This window comes from Onychomys torridus, chromosome 13, assembly GCF_903995425.1.
Source record: "Onychomys torridus chromosome 13, mOncTor1.1, whole genome shotgun sequence".
NCBI classification, from domain to species: Eukaryota; Metazoa; Chordata; class Mammalia; order Rodentia; family Cricetidae; genus Onychomys; species Onychomys torridus.
In genome coordinates, this window is record NC_050455.1 from 874,827 (window position 1) to 896,136 (window position 21,310).

A 21,310-nucleotide genomic window follows, 5' to 3' on the forward strand; every position below is an offset into this window, starting at 1 on the left:
ACACCCTCTTCTGAACTCTGTAGACACCAGACACACACATGGTGCACAGATATACATTCAGGCAAAATACTTATACACATAAAAATCTGAAGAAGAAAAACCCCAAAACACTAATATGGTAAAAAACAAGTGAGAAATTTCTAAGCATTTGCTACCAGTTAGGAGACTATGGGTTTATTGATGAGTTTAACTTAACTTCCCCCACCTCCCAGAACACTGGGGAAATGAAATGCTATCATAGTTTGTTCTCTCATCTGAAAAGAAAGTTGATCAGGAACTATTTATCATCACATTTAGCATCACATTGATGCTCTGTGGCAGAACCATGATACAACTGGAGAGCTCCCTTTCGTTTCTATAGAGTGTGTATCATTGCAGGTGAATTCCCTAAGGTGGCCGTCTCAGCGGACAGAGGGTTCCTGAGCATCCTTGAGTCTCACTGAGCTGGTGTGCCTGACTGAACTCAGAAATGCTTACTGACTGTTTCTTTTGGGGCAGGCTACGGCACTTTACCCTATTTCTATGGAAATGTTGGTGACATTGTTGTGAGTCCTCTGCTGGTGAATTGCTACAAGGTTCCCCAGTTGGAAAACAAAGATCTGGAACAATTAGGGTTGACCAGCACCCAGCTCCTTAGTGTGGAAAACATGATCCTTCTGACTATACAGTACCTTGTACGGTTAGGTAAGTTGCTCTCCAGAGTAGTGGGCTAGGAACCTTTTACACTGTTTTTTGGTTTTGGGTTTTTTTGGAATGTATTGTGTCCTTTTTCAATTAATCTGCCTGCCTGGCTCATACTTCCGTTCTTTTGTCTCTAAGTTTTCTCCTTCTACCCAGACTTTCCTTTTCTCACTATAGCTTTGCCTTCCCTGTTTCCCACACTTGTATTATAAAAGAGACAAATTGCTCCCCCTAGTGTCCAGTCTCAGGATGCTCCCCATCCCTTTTGGGAAGGAAGGCCTTAGGGTAAGAGAGATGCAAAGGTCATGAACCCTTCACTTCCTCTGAACCTACAATGAGAACAGGCAGGTGTCCTAACAACACTGTGGTGGCTCAGCAACATTTACATTAAAATATCCTTTATTTTGCAAACTGCAATGAGCCATCAAATACTCAGCCTAATTACACATTCTCTCTGGGATTTCACATCATTTATTTGCTTAGGAAAATGTTTGAGGTGCAAATTTTCATATAAAAAATTTTATATGTATTCATGAGGTTTTTTTCTTAATGTTACAAAGTACTGTGGTGTTAAGAAACCATAAAAATACTGAGATAGTATTTAAAAAGCAAAATTTTCAGCAAGCCAGATATAGCCTTTCCAGCATCATGTAGCAACATTGGCAAGGACCCTTAATTTCCCAGGAGGCTCCTTAATATGGGCTCCACCCTGGCGTGGCACTATTCTTAAAGGGGCCTTTTTAAACCTCATTTTCCATGGGACCTGCTTTCATAGTGAAGCTGTAACTTGGAAACTGTTCTTGTTGGTAAGTAAAAAGTCATAAAAAATCACCTTGTTCTGGCTCCTCTGATGTCGTAAATTTAGATCTTCATGTTTTGGACTGTGGGCTGTCTTCCAAGACCTGAAAGCATACCTTTGATACTCCCAAAGCCAGTGAGTGAGACAGAGCTTCAGACGGCAGGCAAGCCAGTCTGTCTTTCATTTTCAACCTTAATAACCTTCCAAGAAAACCAGGGTCCTAGTTAATTAAATAAATCACATGGCAAAAAATAAAATATCTTATTTCAAGTTATTAAAAACCTCTTAACTTAGAGATTTCTGATTAATTAAACAAGGTTCTTTTTTGCTCTTCAGGATCAATTCTCTCCAGAATGACTTCCAGTCATTAGGACTGTCGGTATACAGTGTAAATAGCTCGTCCCTCCTTCCCCCTTCTCTCCCTCCCTCCTTTCTTCCCTTCTTCCTTCCTTCCCCCTAGGTCTGTGTGTTGGGACTTCTCTGTCCCCCAGCAATTTGCTCTGGTATGCTTTAAAAACATTCTTCTGTCCCTCCAAGTTTGAGAAGCAACAAGAATATTTTCACATATGCACAGATTATAGACATTTAAAAAATTATCCAGACTTCTAAATGGACAGCTTCAATATTTTGTTTCTCTGAGCACTGACAGGGAAAAAGAAAAGCAAGATCTTCAGAAAGAAAGGGCCTTTCTATAATAGTCACTTAAAATTTTTTTTCTGTTATTTCACAAGCTGAAAACCCTTTTGAAGTAGATAATGGAATCAGCAAATCCAGATGGGCTCTAGGTCTGCTGGAGATATGTTCCTTCCTATTGTGGTGGCTCCATCTGAAAAGCCACCAGAGCAGAGGCTCTGGGAGAGAGCTCTCCAGGCAAAAATCACCATTACTGTGCTTGAAAGAAGTGGAGAAAAGGCTCCTGGAATCTAGTCAGGACTGAGTGATGGAGAAGTGGAGAACACATGTTGTTCTGAAAGATCTTCTCTTGTCTGAATCTGAGTTTGCATCCCTCTGCTTTTTATTTCTTAAACAGTAATCCAATCCAAACTTTACAAGTGAGTTTTAAGATTACAAAGAATGCTGGGAGCATGCTCTGCCACTTTATTTTCCCCAGACGCCTTTGTGTGAATTCAACATATGTCTCAAGAGAATGTGTTGCTGGCTCCTGGTCTGCCCTGGGTCTCTCACAGCTATAAACTGGGCTACTGAACCTTTTAGGTTTTCAATAGAAGACACTAGGAAATGGAGGCAAGGCTTTTCATTTGTCATGTGCTCTGGCAGACCTTCATTTGGTAGTACAAACTCAGCCACTTCGACCTCACTACACAGTATGAATGTGGTGACTACACACCGTGATTCTATTCATTAAAGCTGAATGAAGATCATAGGTTGAGCGACTCCCAACTGAAACAAAGCCCCAAATCCCACCTTTCACTACTACCTAGCAAGGGGTAGAGTTGGGAAGGATGTGAGAAACCAATGTTTTATGCTAGATGGGTGTAGTCCTGAAGATCAAACCCAGAGCCTCCTCACTCATGTCTATAGAAAGTTCCAGGCTATGCCTCTCACTCCAGAAACAAACTTAATGTAAACATTACTGTTTTCTTGTTGTTTCTATGTACAGAAACCAAGCACCTATCTATGAGGTCTGCATTCTCCCTGACCCCCAACCAGTCCTGAAAAAGTGGCTCCTCCAATATTAATTACTTATTTTTTTTGGAATGTGTTCTATTTTTTATGTTGTATTTTGTATAAACTTACTTGTCTTTAGAAAAATAATAATTAAGCCCCTTATTTTCTTAGTTTCCAGAAAAGATGAGCAGGGCCAGGAGACAGACCATTTAACTGCCATCAGAGTGAGGGATAGTTTCTGACTCTCTTAAATTGCCTTTCAGACAGAGGTCTTACCTCTGTGCTGTAGCCCAGGGCTGGAGACAGTGCTTAACCTCAGATCACAGATGCTGAAGAGTCTGCTCCTGCTGGCAGGAGCCCTGAGTCTCAAGTCTCTGTTTCTGATTCACACAAGGGGAAAAAGAGCAGAACAAGTCAATACACTTCTAGGTTTTAATCTAAACTAAAGGTAGAAATCTCAGTTAATTTGTGCCACTTGGGTGCCTGATAAGTTGGTTCTAAAGACTGGTTAAGTTTCTAAAGACCATAAGAAACAAAATCTCTCTAATTCCAGGGCCATAGTTCATCAGTGTAAGCTTAGCTCAACTGTAGCTGGGAAAAGAGGCCAGATGTCATATTTACCAATCCAGAGGACAAGGGAAGAATGAAGTGAAGGGAGCATTCTCTGTCTGGGGACAGTTGGAGGCTGTGTAACATGTAAATTGGGGAAATCAATTAATTTTCCTATGGATAATGTCAAAATTAAGTGAAGACAATACATTAAAATATTTTTAAAGTGTCTATGCATAAAATGAAAAATGAATGGAACCTAAAATTGATTATATATCAGTGCATTGGCTTATTTTATTAGTCATTAGCAGAATCCATAATGTCAAGGCTGGGAAGTGATCGCCTCCCAGGACGTGCAACAGAATCGGTCTTGTACCTTAGTGTACCCTCCTTGAAAGAGGGCAGCACTGGAGTACAGGAGAACAGAACCTGAGTTTTGAATTGAAGCCAGGGAGCAGTGAGAAGGGAATTTTCTAATCGTAGGTGGTTAGTATAAGCTGTGACTTGGGACCACTGCCAGATAAAAGCACATACTTAGCTAGTTGGAATGTGGGTTTAGAGAAAGTTTTGGATGCTAGGTGCTGTGTGTTTTCTCTCTTTTCTGATTGTCTAAATTCTAGTTGTAATTCTCTTTAATATAGGTCCTGACCAGATACCTCTCAGAGAAGAATTTGAGCAAATCATACTGAGAGCGATGCAGGAATTTGCTGTGAGAGAGCGGACCCTGCAGATGGGTGTCCCCTGTACACCTGTGTCACCGGGACAGCTCCCCTGGCTTGCTAGGCTAGCTGCCAGTGTGTCTCAAGACATGGTTCATGTGATCGTGACCCAAAACTCTCTGGCAGAGGGCATCTCAGAAACTCTAAGGCTTCTCAGTGAAGGCAAACACTATCAAAGGCTCCCGGACTATGTTGTAGCAATCTGTGCATCTAAAATCAGAGGAAATGAATTCTGTGTGGTGGTGCTAGGTGAGCGGGGTGGGACTCCATCTTGTCACTTGCATTCATCTGCCATCTGTGTTTGAAAAGGTGCAAGTGGGTGTTTCTAGCATCCACATGATTATTCTCTGGCTAATGGCCATGGTTGGGTTTCTCCCCCAACTTTTAACTTCCCTATCTTTCTCAGATCAGGTGTGAGAGCCCTCAGTGTGCTGGTACCCCAGCACCTGGTTCTGGAGACATTCTTTTAAAGCTGCCTCTTGAAACAGGTTGCCTCATCTCATGTGACTTCTGTCCTTAAAAGGCTTTGCAAGTGTTGGGGCTGGAGAGATGGCTCTGTAGTTAAAAGCACTGGCTGCTCTTGCAGAGGACCTAGGTTTAATTCCAAGCACCTACCCACATGGCTGCTCATAAGTGTCTGTATCTCCAGTTCTGGGGGATTCAGCACCCTAGTCTGATTTCTGATTTTCAGGATCCTGCATGCATTTGTGGCACATAAACATATAAACACACACACACACACACACACACACACACACACACACACACACCATAAATAAATAAGTAGATAGATAAATAAAAACATATAAATAAAAATAAAATAAAAAACAGATAAATTGTAAAGATTTTGCAAGTTCCTATGCCAGCCAGGAGCTCTCCACACTGAAATCCTACTTACTCTACAACACCCAGGAAACCTCAAGAAAGTAGAGAAATGATAAAATATGCTCTGTGTTGACTCTCTGACAAGGTGCCATCCCTCATAGCTGTCAGCACTCAGACTTTTATTTCTTCTTTCTTCACTGAATGGCTCTCACTACTTCCTGCCATAGAGATCAAATCCTGTCCCTGCTCACAAACGTGCACTGGCCAAACTGTCTGCCCATCCTTCTATGTCAGAGTTTTAGAAAGCTTTTCCTGGCTGTGTAGTCATTCATATTTTTAATTCTAAAAATAGTTCCACATAAGTTTGTTGTTAAGGTCACTACTTAGAACAACCATGTAAACACACAGTTACATTTCTCATGAACTTCTCTGGCCTTTAAATATATGCATGTATACATTTTTACAATTACAAACATAAAACATACCATTTCCTCTTAGTCACCTGGAATCATATTACAAATATTTTGTTGTTGGTTGTTGTTGTTGCTATAGACAATCTTCAAATTAGTGTTTCAGATCTGCCTTTGGACATGTCATGTCCCCTGTAGCTTTAGACCTCTGTCATTTCTGTAGCCATCATAGTCAATGTTGCAGCAAGCATTAGCTCCAGGCATGAGCCATCACCCTGTTCTTCTGTCCTTCAGGTCAGCACCAGTCCCGGGCTCTGGCAGAGAGCATGCTTACCACAAGTGAGTTTTTGAAAGAAATTAGTTATGAACTTATCACAGGAAAGGTCAGTTTCCTGGCATCGCATTTCAAAACCACCTCATTAGGTAAGTAGTTGTAAGATTGGGCCTCCCTGCCAGCTCTAGTTGCGTGATTGTCTGAATTTAAATCTTAGCCTGTCAGGGATGAAGGTGGGCTTAAGTTTGGTGGCTGAGCTTTCACTTGGAATGGTTAATGCCATGTAAGGTCCAGAGGAAGGCACGAGCATGCTAGGATTAGAGCCTGGCTCAGCTGTGACTTTGTTGCTGACCTCGGCCTGTTTGCTCTGTCTCTCCCTGGATCCAAGTTTTTTCATATGTCAGACAGACAGACAGACACAGAGCAGGTCTGTTCTGCCTGCTTTTGTACACGATAGCAGCCAAAAGAGAGCCAGTGTTGAAGGTATGCTGGTTTTAAGCATGTGCCCACAGGGGTGGATGCCATCAAGAATATCTTTTACTGCAGAGACACACTGGCCAGAGAGATAGCCAGGTAGGAAGGAATTCTGACATAATTGCCGGCCAACTTACAAATCTTGATGAGAACCCAGCCCCACTATCTCATGTGACGTTGGTAAGAACCACTCCGAATGCCGCTCATTATAACCTTCTTAAATGCACTGTCTTTTGACATAGGCGATGACCTGGACAAGCTGCTAGAAAAAATGCAACAAAGAAGAGGAGACAGCGTGGTCACCCCTTTCAATGGTGACCTTAAGGAGTGTGTGTCACCTCAAGAGGCTGCTGCTATGATCCCCACACAAAACCTGGGTAATGCGGCCTGAGGCCGAAGGAAGGAATCAATCCTTGGGACAGATGTTGTAGATGTTTAAAAACAGCAAACAACAACAACAACAACTCAGGGTTTTGAGGTGTTCTCAGCCATAGGCTACAGTAGGCTTTCATTGTTGTCTACACTGTACGCTGAGTTCAGACTGACAGTAATGCTGTGTGGTCTTCTCCTTGAGAGATGCCTGTTCATCTGCACAGGCTGGCCTTAAAGTTGATACCTTTTTATCTCAGGAAGTTCCTCTTTTTTATTTTTAATTAATTAATTCATTTTATGTGTATGGATATTTTCCAGCTTATCTATTTTTTTTTCAAGACAAGGTTTTCTGTGTAGCTCTGGCTGTCCTGGAACTCAGACGAAGTTCCTCTTTTTGTATATAATAATTCTAGGAATCCTCAGTTTTATTTTATTATATATATTTTTTGAGATGGGATTTTTTTTTTTTAGCCCAAACTGGCCTTAAACTCATTATGTAGACTGCAGGCTAATGCAGGACTCTGTCTCACTTTTCCCTTCCCTTGTAAAACTCTGTAGTCTCAAGGAGTAAGTGGCCTTCCAGGGAGACAGAACAATGTCACCTCACATCATCTGCACTACAAGAGTCAGTGGTGGGCAGAAGGCCAGGGAGGAGGAAGCAGATTATTAGACTGTGTTCCTTGGTATTAAAATACCTTCCCCAGTTCACAGGGGGTATCATCAGCTAGAGCAGGAAAACAAACAGAAAAGAGGCACCCCCACATAAGCTGCTAATGATGGCCATTTGGCCTCCTGGGGTAGGAAAGCATTGTTTATGTAGTGGGGCACTCAGGGTATGGACTCAGCAGCAGGGCTCGACATCACCTTCTTGTAAAAGCAAATGTGAATATGGGCCACAGCATCCTGACTTCCAGGCAATATTTGGTAATATAGCAATCATTCAGGGTATCTAAAATGGTTTGTAGTACCTGTTTTACATTGTTAACAAGTTTAGAATTTGCTCAGCAGGTAAAGGCTGCTTTGCAGCCCAAGCCAGTGACCTGAGTTAGATCCCAAAACCATGTAAAGGGGGAAGAAGAGAACCAACTCCTTTGACCTCCACACATGCACCCCCCCCCAACACCACACATTATGCATACACATGTAATAATTATTAATTAATTAATTATTCCTTGATTACCAGAATGCATACAGATCTCCAAGTACATCCTTGGTTCCCTGTTTAAGAAATGTTGCTGGAGAGATGGCTAAGCAGTTAAAAGCACTGACTGATTTTCAGAGGACCAAAGTTTTATTCCAGTATGCACACAGCAGCTCATAACCATCTATAACTCTAGTCCCAGGGGATCCAACACCTCCTCTGGCCTCTGAGGGAACCAGGCACATACATGCAACCACAACATTATACACATTTTAAAAAAAAATATTTTTTAATTTAAGAAGAAATTTTAACACCTTTAATCCCAGCACTTGGGAGGCAGAGGCAGGTGGATATCTGTGAGTTCAAGCCTACCCTGATCTACATAGTGAGTTCCAAAACAGCCAGGGATACATAGTAAGACCCTGTCTCAAAAAAATTAATTAAATAATTAAATAATCAGATAGATAGATAGATAGATAGATAGATAAACAAACAAATAAATAAATAGAAATGTTGCCTGAAGCGAGCAAGATTGCTCCTTGGGTAAAGGCAACTACCACCTGATGACCTGAGTTCAGACCCCAGGGGTCACATGACAGAAGGAGAAAACCAACTCATGCAAATGCCCTATGACCTCCATTTGCATGGCTGTGGCACACAGACACACACCCCTGCACACACATGCACAGAGACTAAAGTTATAATAAAAATTTTACAAAGAAATGCTCCTTGGATAAGTGTTTTATATTTCATCAAACCAGAATTTGCTAAGTTAAATTATACATACAAATCTATATATACATTTGGTTCCCAGCCAGCCAGCCTGGAATGAATAACCTATTTATGTTGGAAGATAGGTGTGTTTCATTGGTACTATTTTTTTATTTTTAATTTTACTTATATGTATATGTGTGTTTGTGTGAATGTAAGCCAGGTATCACAGAGATCAGAAGAAGTTATTGGATCCCCCAAAGTTGTGAGATATGGCTGCTGGGAACCAAACTCTGGTCCTTTGCAAGAGCAGTGTTTATTCTTAACCACTGAGCCATCTCTTCAGCCCTTTCATTGGTGGGTAAAAATGAAAAACAATTATGTAGGGACAGGAGAGATGACTCAATGGTTAGGAGCACTGGCTGCTCTTCCAGAGGACCCCAGTTCAATTCCCAACACCCACATAGCTACTTCAAAATGTCTATAACATCAGCTGCTGAGGATCCAGTGTGTTCTTCTGGCCTGCTTGGGTACTAAGCATGCACATAGTACACAAACATACAGGCAGACAAAACACTCACATGCATAACTAAAAAATTTATTTGTGCTAGTATTTTTCTTTTCTGGTGCTGGGGATCAAACTCAGGTCCTCACACATCTGGAATGTGTAAGGTGTAAGTAGTGTGCCCTACCACTGAGCTGTTCTCCCAGCTGTGCTGTTCAAACTCACAGATTAAGCTCTGTCAGTCTGTTCTTTCTGTCAGCAAGGAGACCTCATATCAAGCGCCACTTGCAGCCAGTGTCCAGCGTAGCTAGGGTATTGTGAGTACTGGCTGCCTCAGCTATACCTCAGTTGAGTTTAGACAGCTTTAATTAGCACTGGTTAATTAGGCCCTGTGATGTTTCAGTCAAACTGCCAGCACACAACCATGATAAGGAGCAACCCTTTCAAGAAGGCGTAGCAGTTGCCGGCCCAGGCAGTTTGCGACTACCCTTGGATCTTTTGTTGTCTGTGGGGAGGGGACATGGACAGGGATGAATGGTTGGTAAGAACTTGTAATAAAGAGTATCTGGACAGTGCAGTGTGTCACCTGTGGAGAGGCCAGCTGGCTGTGTCACAAAGCGGGTCTCTGGATAGTCCTGGCTTCAGCACTGGCAGTGACCACACCTCCTAGCCCTGCCAGACAGAGCCAAGGTGAAAAGGAAGAAAGGTGAAGGCTGTATCTCTGGTCCATGTTGCCTCGTCACAGAGAGGGCATTTCAGGCCATATTGCTGAAGAAGAAATGTTTACTGTGGTATCATCCAGAAAAACTTAATGGAACCCTGCAGTATTACAGCATTGCCTCCCTCCCTAGACAGGCCTGTGCTGGAGCACGGGCAGTGCTGAGAGCCCTAAAGAACGGAATACTAACTTTCTGTAGCTGAGTCCTGGTCCCGCTGTGACAGTGTGGTCTGTCTCCAATATCAGGAAAAGGGCTGTAAGATAATCCACCAGTTTTTAAGTAATTCATTTGTAAAACTGTCATAGCCAATTCTTTTTTGTTGTTGTTGTTTTGTTTGTTTGTTTGTTTGTTTGTTTGTTTTTCAAGACAGGGTTTCTCCGTGTAGTTTTGGTGCCTTTCCTGGATCTTGCTCTGTAGCCCAGGCTGGCCTCAAACTCACAGAGATCCGCCTGCCTCTGCCTCCCAAGTGCTGGGATTAAAGGCGTGTGCTACCACCGCCCAGTTCCAATTCTTTAACATATCTTTTCAGTCAGGTTTTAAGGGGGGACATAGGCAAATTCATAAAGCTCCATATTAAATGAAAATTCTTGGTCATGAGAATCGTTTCTTCCTTGTGTTTTATATCTCCGTATGAATTCATAATGCCTGTCAAAGAACTAAATTAATATTGTTCTTATAACTTTTTTTTAATTTTAGATGTAGATAACGAAACCTTCCAAATTTATCAACCACAGCTCACAGTTGCCAGAAGACTCTTGTCCCAGGTGTGTACAATCGCAGACAGTGGTAGCCAGAGCCTGGACCTGGGCCACTTCAGCAAAGTGGACTTCATTATCATCGTCCCACGATCAGAGGTTCTGGTCCAGCAAACCCTCCAACGGGTCCGACAATCAGGTGAGTGAACTTTTCTGTGAGTTTCTGTTCAATTCCAGCATTAGAGCCTTCATCCTCCCTCTCACCTAGTCTAAAGGTTTAGAAGACATTTAAAAAATTCTTTCATAATAAAAAGCAATTGAAGGAATATATAATTTATCTGTAAGCTTTCTCCCAGATCCTTTGCTCTTGGAGGCCAAGGCTAAATTGATGTGTGTGCTTGCCAGATGCTGTAAGTTTGTGATGTCATGCATGGGACTGCAATCTGGTCACTCACTGTTGAGGGAAGGCCTAGCCTGTTGGGATGCTAGACAACACCACTTAAATTCTTCCTATGCCCAGGCAGGTCATTTCTGACGTGAGTTCTCCAACATTTATCAGGTTGCCAGTGCATTTTCGATACATACACCAGAATACCACCTTCCACATCAGCAACAAGAAGTCAAATTAAAATTATTTCCAAGAACTTAGAGACCAAATACAAGGAAATATTTCCCTCTAGAACATAGAAATGGAATGGTAGAAAGCAAAATCTTAGTCTATGGTAAATATATCTCTTCATGAAAATAAGATTTGCCTAGAATTATAAAAAGCTATAAAGAATTTAGAAAATTGGGATAGCTAAGAAAATGCTGGCTTTTCTATAAGCCAGGTTTTTGGTTATTTTTGGTGGGGGGTTTGTTTAGTGGGTTTTGGTTTTTTGAGATAGAATTTCTCTGTGTAGCCCTGACTGTCCTGGCACTTGCTCTGTGGACCAGGCTTCTGAGTGCTGGAACTGAAGGAATGTACCACCACTGCCTGGCACAAACCAAGTTTAAAAAGGAAATTTTAAGTGTCAAATTCCTTCTGATTATCTTATCTGGGGGAAAGACACAGATTTTAGATGGAAGATCAATCTTTTTGCCACATTAAAGAATTTTATTTGCATTAGATTTGAAAACAGAAAATTGAATTCAAAGTTCTAAAAATGTAGCTTATGGATTCCCCACCAATAGACAGTGTCTTTCAAACTTTATACAGATTTCCAGGTAATCTTTTTAAATGCAGATTCTCCCTCCCTATACTTTAGGGAGCCCCCCAGACTGTATTTTGCCCAACTTCCTGGGTGCTGTTGGTCAAAGGACCACACTTGGAGCAGCATGGCAACATTATGAAATCTTCCCTTTGGAGCTCCAGGGGCCAGGTGAGCTAACAGTAGGTTTTCACCTGTCTCCCTGACACATGGGAAGCGTCCACAGCTTCAGGAGGCCTCAGCGCAATCTGCTCTTTAGCCTTTAAATCTCTGAATGCCAAGCTACACTGGCCTTTAGAAACAAGCAAAGGAAGGAGGGAGGCCTTCCTTGATGGCTGTCCCAGAGGCTCCCACCGCAGCTGAGGTCACCCTGTTTTCTGTCCTCCCCCTCCACTGTGGGGAATGGATGGGCTTCCATAGTACCAAGTAACCTGACCTGCTATCCCTCCTGGCTTTTCTCTTCCATACATGGAGAGAGTGCCCGCTCTTGTAAGCGGTTTACTTACACCATTTGGCATTTACAGTCTCCCTTGATTTGTGATCTGATATCCCGAGTCATGCTTCAGCAAACACGTCATAGCACCTATTCTGAGTGAGCGTCATCTGCAGAGCTCTTTCCTGGAATAACCTCTCAGTGGCCTGCTTTCCCGTCCCTCATCTCAGAGCTCAGGGGGTTTCCCATGTATTTTAGGATTGCCATTCTTCAGAAAGACACTAGACTCTGACCAATTTTATAGGCTGATAATCTGGAATGGAGGGTCCATATTATAGGCAGATCTGGAAAACTCAAGGCAAATTGCAATTTTGATATTCACCCCTAGCTTTGGCACACAAAGTTTACTTAAAGAATTTTATTTTCATTATATTTGAAAACAGAAAATTTAATGAATTCAAAGTTCTAAAAATGTAGCTTATGGATTCTATACATACAGATGATGTCTGTCAAATTTTTGTTTTATTGTTTCTCTGTGTAGCTTTGCGCCTTTCTTGGAACTCACTCTGTAGCTCAGGCTGGCCTCGAACTCACAGAGATCCACCTGCCTCTGCCTCCAAAGTGCTGGGATTAAAGGTGTGTGTCACCACTGCCCCACCCCCCCCTGCCATCTGTCAAAATTTATACAGACTTCCAGGGAGTCTTTTAAAATGTGGATAAAAATTATTATAGTAAAAATCACTTTTATATACTTAAATAATATTCTTTTTTAATTATAGGGAAAAGACATGATTGTGGTGTGTGTGTGTGTGTGTGTGTGTGTGTGTGTGTGTGTGTGTGTGACACAGAACATACTTCAAAGTCGAAGAACAACTTTTTTTTCTAGAAGTCAGTTTTCCCTCTCCACTGTGGGGTCCAGGGTCACGCTCAGGACAGCAGGCACATTGTCCTCCGAGCCCTGTGGCATCACTTTGAAGAATGAAAGTAACAAGTGGAAAAATTTAAACACTTGTGGACGGAGGTTATAGTTTAATGGTAGAGTGTGTAGTTAGAATGTTTGAGGCTCTGGGTTCAATTGCACAAAATTAAACATGTGTAACCCCACAGTCAAGGATAACACTATAAAACCTTTGTTGTTAGCAAACTACACAGCACCTAGTATGTGCCTCCTTCCTGCCAGTATCTGTTCCTGCTGTCACAGTGTATTTCCAGGCCAGGAAAAGCTTTTGTAAGCATCATTCTAAATGAATGCACAGTGTTTCGTATTATAGCTATACCAAAATGTGTCTTCATATTTAAGTTTCTTCTTTTTTGTGGGGGGGGGGACACACACATACTAGTTAATAGGAAAAGTCTATATAAATGTTAATGTGTAAAGAGAAGTTGTCCAGGACAGAGTAAGAAGTTACTCATTAAACCACCACTTAACTATCATAGCCATTAAAACAAAAGGTTCCCCAGACACCATCTGATTCAGTTTCCTCCTATTCCACCATGAAAATGGAAAGTGAGCTTGCCTGGGGACACAGAAGGCAGACAGACTGTCAAGAGAAAACCGTACTTTCACTGTTGAATGCCTAGAGCCTCATTTAGCCCTCTCTCCAGTCTGGCACCGAGCAAGTTCACAACTCATGTCTGAATGGGGTAAAGGAACAGTGGGTAGGATGCAGGAAGGAAGAACTAAGTCTGTGGTCTTCTTCCTGACCCTGTTTACCTAGTTCCCTCAAGAGAGCATTTCAGCAGCCAGCCTGCTGGAGAGTCCAGACAGACAGGAGACATGTCCCGGACATTCAGACAGGGCCTGTCCTTGGCAGCTCATGTGTGACTGGAAGTAGGGAGGTGAAAACAGAACTATAGTGTTGCTGCAGACCCAGACTCAGGGTGAAGCTGGTCTCTTGCCTCCCATTCTGATTAAGGAAAGGGGTTGGAGGATGAAGGGCAGAGGGAGCGGGGGAACAGAAGAAAACAAGCCAAAGGTGAGAAGAGAAAAGAAGTGGGTTAAACCTTCTCAAACTTGCCCAATAATCTGAAATGATAATAATTCAGAAAACTCCACATTTGTCAATTAGAACACTAAGATACTAGCACAAGAAGAATGCAAGCCACTCTCGTTTCAAATCAGTATTAGTGACCGTTCTTAGTTGGGGGCTCCCTGCTTTGTGCAGGTGATGTGTCCTTCAAATGGGAGCAGGTGTGGGGGTACCAGTGGAGGACATGTCATACAGAAGAGCTCAAGATCATGAAAAAACAGAGCTATTTGTTGGTTACAAGTAGATTTTCATGTCCAAATGGGTATAAGGAAGCATTAAGGAATTAGCAACAATTTGGAGGCTAACCCAAGTGGTAGAAGAAAGGTTTTCATTTCTGAAACATACCTCTTAATCTCATCAACTTTACTCTCCCTTGTTGATCATTTAAAACTTCATCAGGGAGGCCATGAGGTGGTGGTGCATGCCTTTAATCCTAGCACTCCAGAGGCAGAGGATCTCTGAGTTCGAGGCCAGCCTGGTCTACAGAGTGAGTTCCAGGACAGCCACGGCTACTTCACAGAGAGACCCTGTCTCAAAAAAGCAACAACAACAACAACCAAAAAAAACTTCATGTGGGGTGAGGGGAGAAGCATCTACTGGGTGTTGACAAGTGTCCCAGAGGCCGAAGGTCTTGGGAAGCCACTCAGACCCAGAACAAAGAGACAAACATGGAAACCCCCCTGTACAAACTGACCGTGTCCACTCCTCTCCTGGTGTGTGACCCAGAGAGTGTCCAACTTTCTTCTCTGCAGCCACCTGCAGCATATCCATGGCCCTGCTAAATGCTGGAATCATCTGCTCAACAGTTCCCAAATGTGGACTACAGATTCCTTTGACACATAATTAAAGTGGCTGCTGTGAGTGGAGGGTTCATCTTTCCAGTTATCTCCACAATTAATTATTCTCTTTTGTTTAGTGGCAAGACCTCTCTCCACTCTCCACTGTTGCACACTTGGGTGTCTGGCTTGGTACTTCATTCTCAGCAATGCTGCCGCCACCCTTCTCTCGAGTCAAACCACCTTGCCTCCAAACCTAGAAACATGTTTATTCACCTGTCTCCTCGCCCTCCCTCCTGAGTGACCAAAGGGTTTCCCTCCAGTTCAGTCCAGATGCTCCACCTCGCTGTTGGTACCACCTCTCCTACCCCTGCTTATTCTGCTTCCTGGTCCTCATTCCATCAGTTGACTCTGCCCATTCCCAAAGACCAGACCACCCTGCCCAGCTCCCTTTTCCAACTGCCAAACCAGGAGAGCAGGCCAAGTCCCTGCCCCTCCACCGCTCACTCCTGCCCCCTAGCTCCACCCCAGCTCCCTTGCTACTGTGACCACTGATCTTTTCAGGTATTATTGTATCCGGATCTTTGGCTTCCAGAACCTTCCCAGCTTTTCTTCCACCTGCACTACTCAGATGTGCCCTTACTGTTCCCTAGAACTTTCTCTTCAACCACAAAAGGGACACTTTCAAGGAACACAGCTCTCCAGCCATTGGCAGACACATCATAAATATTTGCTAAACCCAATTTTTATTACATTTTGTTAAATTGGTTTGTTAGTGAAAATGTATTTTAAAAGGAAAAGATAATAATAATAAAGATGTGGAATTTCTCTTGCAAACTCAAATTAGGTCATTGGAAACACATTCCAGAAATTACCATTGGTCAAAAGTAGAGGCCTTCAGTACACAAGCCCTATAGGTGTATCAGAGGCAGACAAGACTATGCAGTTGAATGCCTTCTTGTATATCACAAACCCAGAATAAAGAATTCTCCTCCAGTGAGAGGACAGAAGGGAACCAGAATATGGCCACCTACAGAAAGGGGGCTACAAATTCAATGGACTGTGAAAGAAACTAGTGGGATTTTAGTCAACTTTTACAGTTTGGGTTTTGTTGGTTTTTGTTTTGTTTTCCATGAAAAAGATACTACAGGGGTAAGGGAATTGTGTGCTGGCTAGTTCTCTGTTATCTTGACACTAGCCAGAGTCATTTGAAAAGAGGAAACCTCATTTGAGAAAATGTCCCACTAGATTGGCCTGTGGTGTATTTTCTTGATTGATAATTGATGTAGGAGGACACAGCTCACTGAGGGCAGTGCCATCCCAGGGCTGGTGGTCCACAAGGAACAAGCCAGTAAGCAGCATCCTCAGTGGCCTCTGCATCAGTTCCCACCTCCAGGTTCCTCCCATGACTTCCATCAGTGATGGACTGTGATGTGGAACTGTGAGCTAAATCAACCCTCTCCTCCCCAACTTGCTTTTGGTCATGGTGTTTATCACAGCAAGAGACACCCTAAGACAAAAGGAATTGTTGAAATAAATCTTTAAAACTGAGTTTTGTTTTTTGTTTTTTGTTTTTGATACAGGGTTCTCTGTGTAGCCCTGGCTGTCCTGGAACTTGCCCTGTAGACCAGGCTGGCCTTGAACTCACAGAGATCTGCCTGCCTCTGCCTCCCAAGTGCTGGGACTAAAGGCATGTGCCACCACCACCTAGCAAAAAAACAAAATGTTTTAAATGATTTAATATTTTCTTAATTTTCATAATTAAGTGGAGAGGAGGGTGGGGCAGTGGAACTCAAGGCCTCATGAGTACTAGGCAAGAGCACTGTCCTGAGCTATATCCCTGGCCAGATTTCCATCTCTTTAAGAATTAGTTTCTGTTTTGTTTTGTTGTTTTGCATACCATAACTTTGCCGAAATCTGTCTGATCCACAGAGAAGAAGAATGGATAAAACTGAAAGATTTTTTTGTTTGGGTTTGTTGTTGTTTTGTATTTGTTTGGTATCTCTTTGATGGGAAAGGCATAAAATTAGGTATTTAAAAAATAAAATTATTGCTTCAAAAATTTCAAGAATAAGGATGTATATCAAAATATACTATTTTCTCTAAATAGTAAACAAGGCATTGGGACAGTCTCAGTTCATCTTCACTGATACCTGGACATCGGAGAGGTCCCTGATTGTTGACATCTCCAATGGTATTGGCCATTTATGTTGGTCATGATTTGTGGTCTGTGATGCCTGTAAACATGTGGCATGTGTTCTTGGCTTTATTTCCCTTCTAGCCCCATACACAGTAGAGAACTTGCCCAAGGGAGAGGATTTTTCTTCTTCCATAAAGAGGACCCTGAGTTAATGTCCAAGTTTTCCTTCAACACATCTAGATTCTTCATTCTCCAGTAATGAAGAGAAGACACAGATCCCTCCAATGTGGCCTCTTGGTACCCTTGGATGTCCAAGAAGACTCCTCACTCAAGATGTTTAGAGCCTGTAGTCAAAAGTTTTCCTGTGTCCTGCCCAGTCCCACAGCTGCTCAGACCCAAATAAACACACACAGGCTTATATTATTTTTAAACTATGGCCATGGTAGGCTTCTCATTATCTAGTTCTTATATCTTAAATTAACCCATTTCTATAAATCTACACTTTGCCATGTGGCTTATGGCTTACCAGTATCTTTATATCTTGCTTCTCCTGGTGGCGGCTAGCAGCATCTCCTCTGCTATGTCTTTCTCCTCTCTCTCTCTAGTTAGAATGTCCCACCTAAACTTATTCTGCCTCACCACTGGCCAAACAGCTTTATTTATCAACCAATCAGAGCAACACACATTCACAGCATACAGAAAGACATCCCTATCAAGAGTTGTTCATTTCTTCAGGGATGCAATGATTAAGATACCACCTGATGCCAGCTCCCAGAGAGTCAGATTAATATCATCTAGAAAAGACAGTGGCTCCTAGATACTGCCCTTCTAGAACTCTGTGGGTAGCAACTTGTCTCAGAAGAAGAATACTGATACTTCCTAAGTTCCCATTCATACCAAAATAAGAGGTATCATTTAGGTAGCTCTAACACAGAGTCTTGGTTCCTCTATTTGTGTCTCAGGTGGGTCCCACTCTTTACTTTTTATTGGATTGGTGAACTGTGACAGACTTGGCCATGATTATTTTTAGAAAATAATTTTTATTTAGCCCAGAGGAACTATTGTTGATGACAAATTAAGACAGAATGAACAAAGATGGCTTTTCTCAGAACAGCCAATTGTGAGCATTTATGGCCATTTGCAGATCTAAGTGTCTGTGTTTATTTTTGGAAAACAAAACACAAAGGCTAAACCAGAACCTAATGAAAATGTTTATCTTTATGGGATAAAAGAGCTAAGTACAAAAGGATTATACTCTTGACTTTTGATGCTTAAAACAATTTACACATTTAGCACTTATTCATTTCACAAAATAACAGGTTTCATTTCATATACATGTATGTGGCATATACTCTAATTGTGTCTGCGCTTACTGCTACTCTTTGCTCTGCCACAGCTGGACCTACTTCCTCATCCAAGATGTCCTCCCTCCACTTCCATGTCTCATTTTTATGGTTTACATATTTAAAAAAATAATTTAAATGATGAAAGTGAACATAATTGAATATAAACATGTAAACACACCAGACTACATATAATACTGATAATACAATCATACAGCAGAAAGAATTATTTCAAACAATTTTATTTTATCAGGGTCTCTCTTTATAGTCTTGGCTGTCCTAGAACTTGATACATATACCAGACTGGCTTCAAACTTATGGAAATCTGACTTCCTCTGCCTTCTAGGATTAACAGATATGCCCCCATCCCCACCTAAATTAGTTCAAACTTTTTTAAACATAGTTTTCTTACTGTACATTCGTAATGTCATTTATTTTTTAATTAGTGAAAAAAATGGGAAACAACAGATAAAAGTTCATACAACAGAAATAAATTTACCAAATTGCATATTATGTTGATAATATAACAGTACAGCAAAAAGAACTAGTTCAGATAATTTTTTAAGATTTATTTATTTTATGTGTATGGGTGTTTAGTCTGTGTGTACATCTGGACACCAGAAGAGGGCATTAGATCCCATAGGACTACAGTTAGGGGTGGTTGTGAGTCTCTAAAGGTGCTGGGATTAAACTAACGACCTCTGGAAAAGCAGCCAGTGCTCTTATCCGCTGGGCCATCTCTCCAGCCCTAGTTCAGATACGTTTTGATTCTCAATGTGATATATCTTAAGAACAAAATGGTTACAAATAAATGTTGAATTTTAATCACTATATTTGTGGTTGGTAATAGTAATCACTTTAAAAAATGTTTTGTGCATATCATAGAAGCAACAGATGGGTGAATATTTTAATGTTGAGAACCATGTTCCTCACAGGAAAGAAGAGGGCTATAAGTATGGAATGGGGAATAGCAAGGAACATTCCTTGTAGAAATAATTGTGAACTTGCCAGGCAGTGGTGGCATGCTTTTAATCCCAGCACTCGGGAGGCAGAGGCAGGCAGATTTCTGTGAGTTCGAGGCCAGCCTGGTCTACAGAGGGAGTTCCAGGAAAGGTGCAAATCTATACAGAGAAACCCTGTCTTGAAAAACAAAAAAATAAAAGACAAGAAATAAGTGTGAACTTAAAATTTGAAAAAAAAATGCATTTCTACCTCTGTCCATAGAGAGCTCTTGTAAACTGTGACGCCCTCACATCAGTGAGTATGTTCATCATCCAGACCTTGGCTAACAAATACCATTGTTCTAGCTTGGAAGTGGGAGCAATCTGCAATACTTTGTTGTAACAGAGAGGGAAGATACCCAAAGACTGATGAAAACATATAAAGAAGACATAGAAGCCTAACAAGTGTATAACAGAATGTTTATAGTAATCTGTTGAATTGTTTTTTTAAGTCCAAAGATGTGAAATAATGTTTAAAAATAAGAGGACAGTGCTGGGAGATGGCTCAGAGGTTAAGATCACAGTCTGCTTCTCAGCAACCATTCCAGGCAGCTCACAACCACCTGTAACCACAGTGCCAGGCAACCTGATGCTCTCTTCTGGCCTCTGTGGGCACCTGTGCTCAGGTACACATACCAATAAGTAGACACACATATACACATAGTTAAAAATAAAAACAAATCACTAAAAAAAAACCCACCAAAAACCAAACAAAAACAAGAAGTGAGAGGGCTACATTTGTACAAAAGCCAAGTGATCTAGGAGCAGGAGCCATGGTTATAGTTTGATAACCATGTAATCAAGCATGTTGGCACCTCCACAAATGCACCAAACTGATGTTAGGTACCAAGAGAAGTATGTGAGGTCGCCTGTGCAGTGCAGTTGTCAAAAATGTTTAACTTGAGTGTGGTCGCAATGAAGTCTAGGTGCTGTAGAGTTCTAAAAGGCAATTGCCTTCCCTCCCTCCCTCCCTCCCTTCCTCCTCCCTCCCTCCCTCCCTCCCTTCCTCCTCCCTACTTCCCTCCCTCCCTTCCTCCTCCCTATTTCCCTCCCTCCCTTCCTCCTCCCTCCCTCCCTCCCTCCCTTCCTCCTCCCTACTTCCCTCCCTCCCTCCCTCCTCCCTACTTCCCTCCCTCCCTTCTTCCTCCCTACTTCCCTCCCTCACTTCCTCCTCCCTACTTCCCTCCCTCCCTTCCTCCTCCCTACTTCCCTCCCTCCCTTCCTCCTCCCTACTTCCCTCCCTCCCTTCTTCCTCCCTACTTCCCTCCCTCCCTCCCTCACTTCTTTCCTTCTTCTTGCCAGTATGATTCTTGGGCATTAATTTTAACCTCTGGATTGTTTCTATAAGTGTTTTGTTTTTGCTGCTGCTGCTGCTGCTGTTGCTCAGAGTTTCCAGCATTGGTTATTAGAATCTTTTGCAGGCAGTGTTTTAATTTTTTTTTTAGATTTCATTTTATTTTATGTGCATGAGTGTTTTATGTGCATGTATTTGTACCACCTGTGTGTCTACCTCATAGACACACACCCCTGGAACTGGAGTTACTATGAGCCACATGTGGGTCCTGGGAACCAAACTCAGGTTCTCTGCAAGAGCAACAAGTGCTCTTAACTATGGAGCCATCTTCCCAGCCCCGTGGTAGTATGCTTCTTGATGTTTCTGCCATACAGACTCCAGGTTAGCTGGCCTGCAGGCTTCCTGGAAAGTCTCTGTACTCTGCCTCCCATCTCACCTGAGGAGTGCTGGTGAGCCAGCTTTCTGTGGATTCCAGGATCAACTCAGGGCTCAGACTTGCTGTTCCACTAGCCCCCAAGATTGTGTTACATTTCCCCGCCTTGGTCCTGAGACCAACATTTTCCCCCAAAAGCTTTGATTCCTTTATTGAAAAGGGTACCT

The 21,310-nt window shown here is 42.2% G+C and overlaps 1 protein-coding gene across 1 annotated transcript in view; it reads left to right on the top strand.

Moving 5' to 3' along the window:
- The window catches only part of Greb1l (GREB1 like retinoic acid receptor coactivator), a 132,993-nt gene that overhangs the window by 60,891 nt on the left and 50,792 nt on the right, over positions 1–21,310 (top strand). Inside the window, exons 10-14 of the mRNA XM_036204260.1 lie at positions 499–684; positions 4,300–4,626; positions 5,907–6,035; positions 6,603–6,737; positions 10,505–10,702. Of these exons, the coding sequence (XP_036060153.1) occupies positions 499–684; positions 4,300–4,626; positions 5,907–6,035; positions 6,603–6,737; positions 10,505–10,702 (975 nt within the window). The remainder of the gene's footprint in view (positions 1–498; positions 685–4,299; positions 4,627–5,906; positions 6,036–6,602; positions 6,738–10,504; positions 10,703–21,310) is intronic.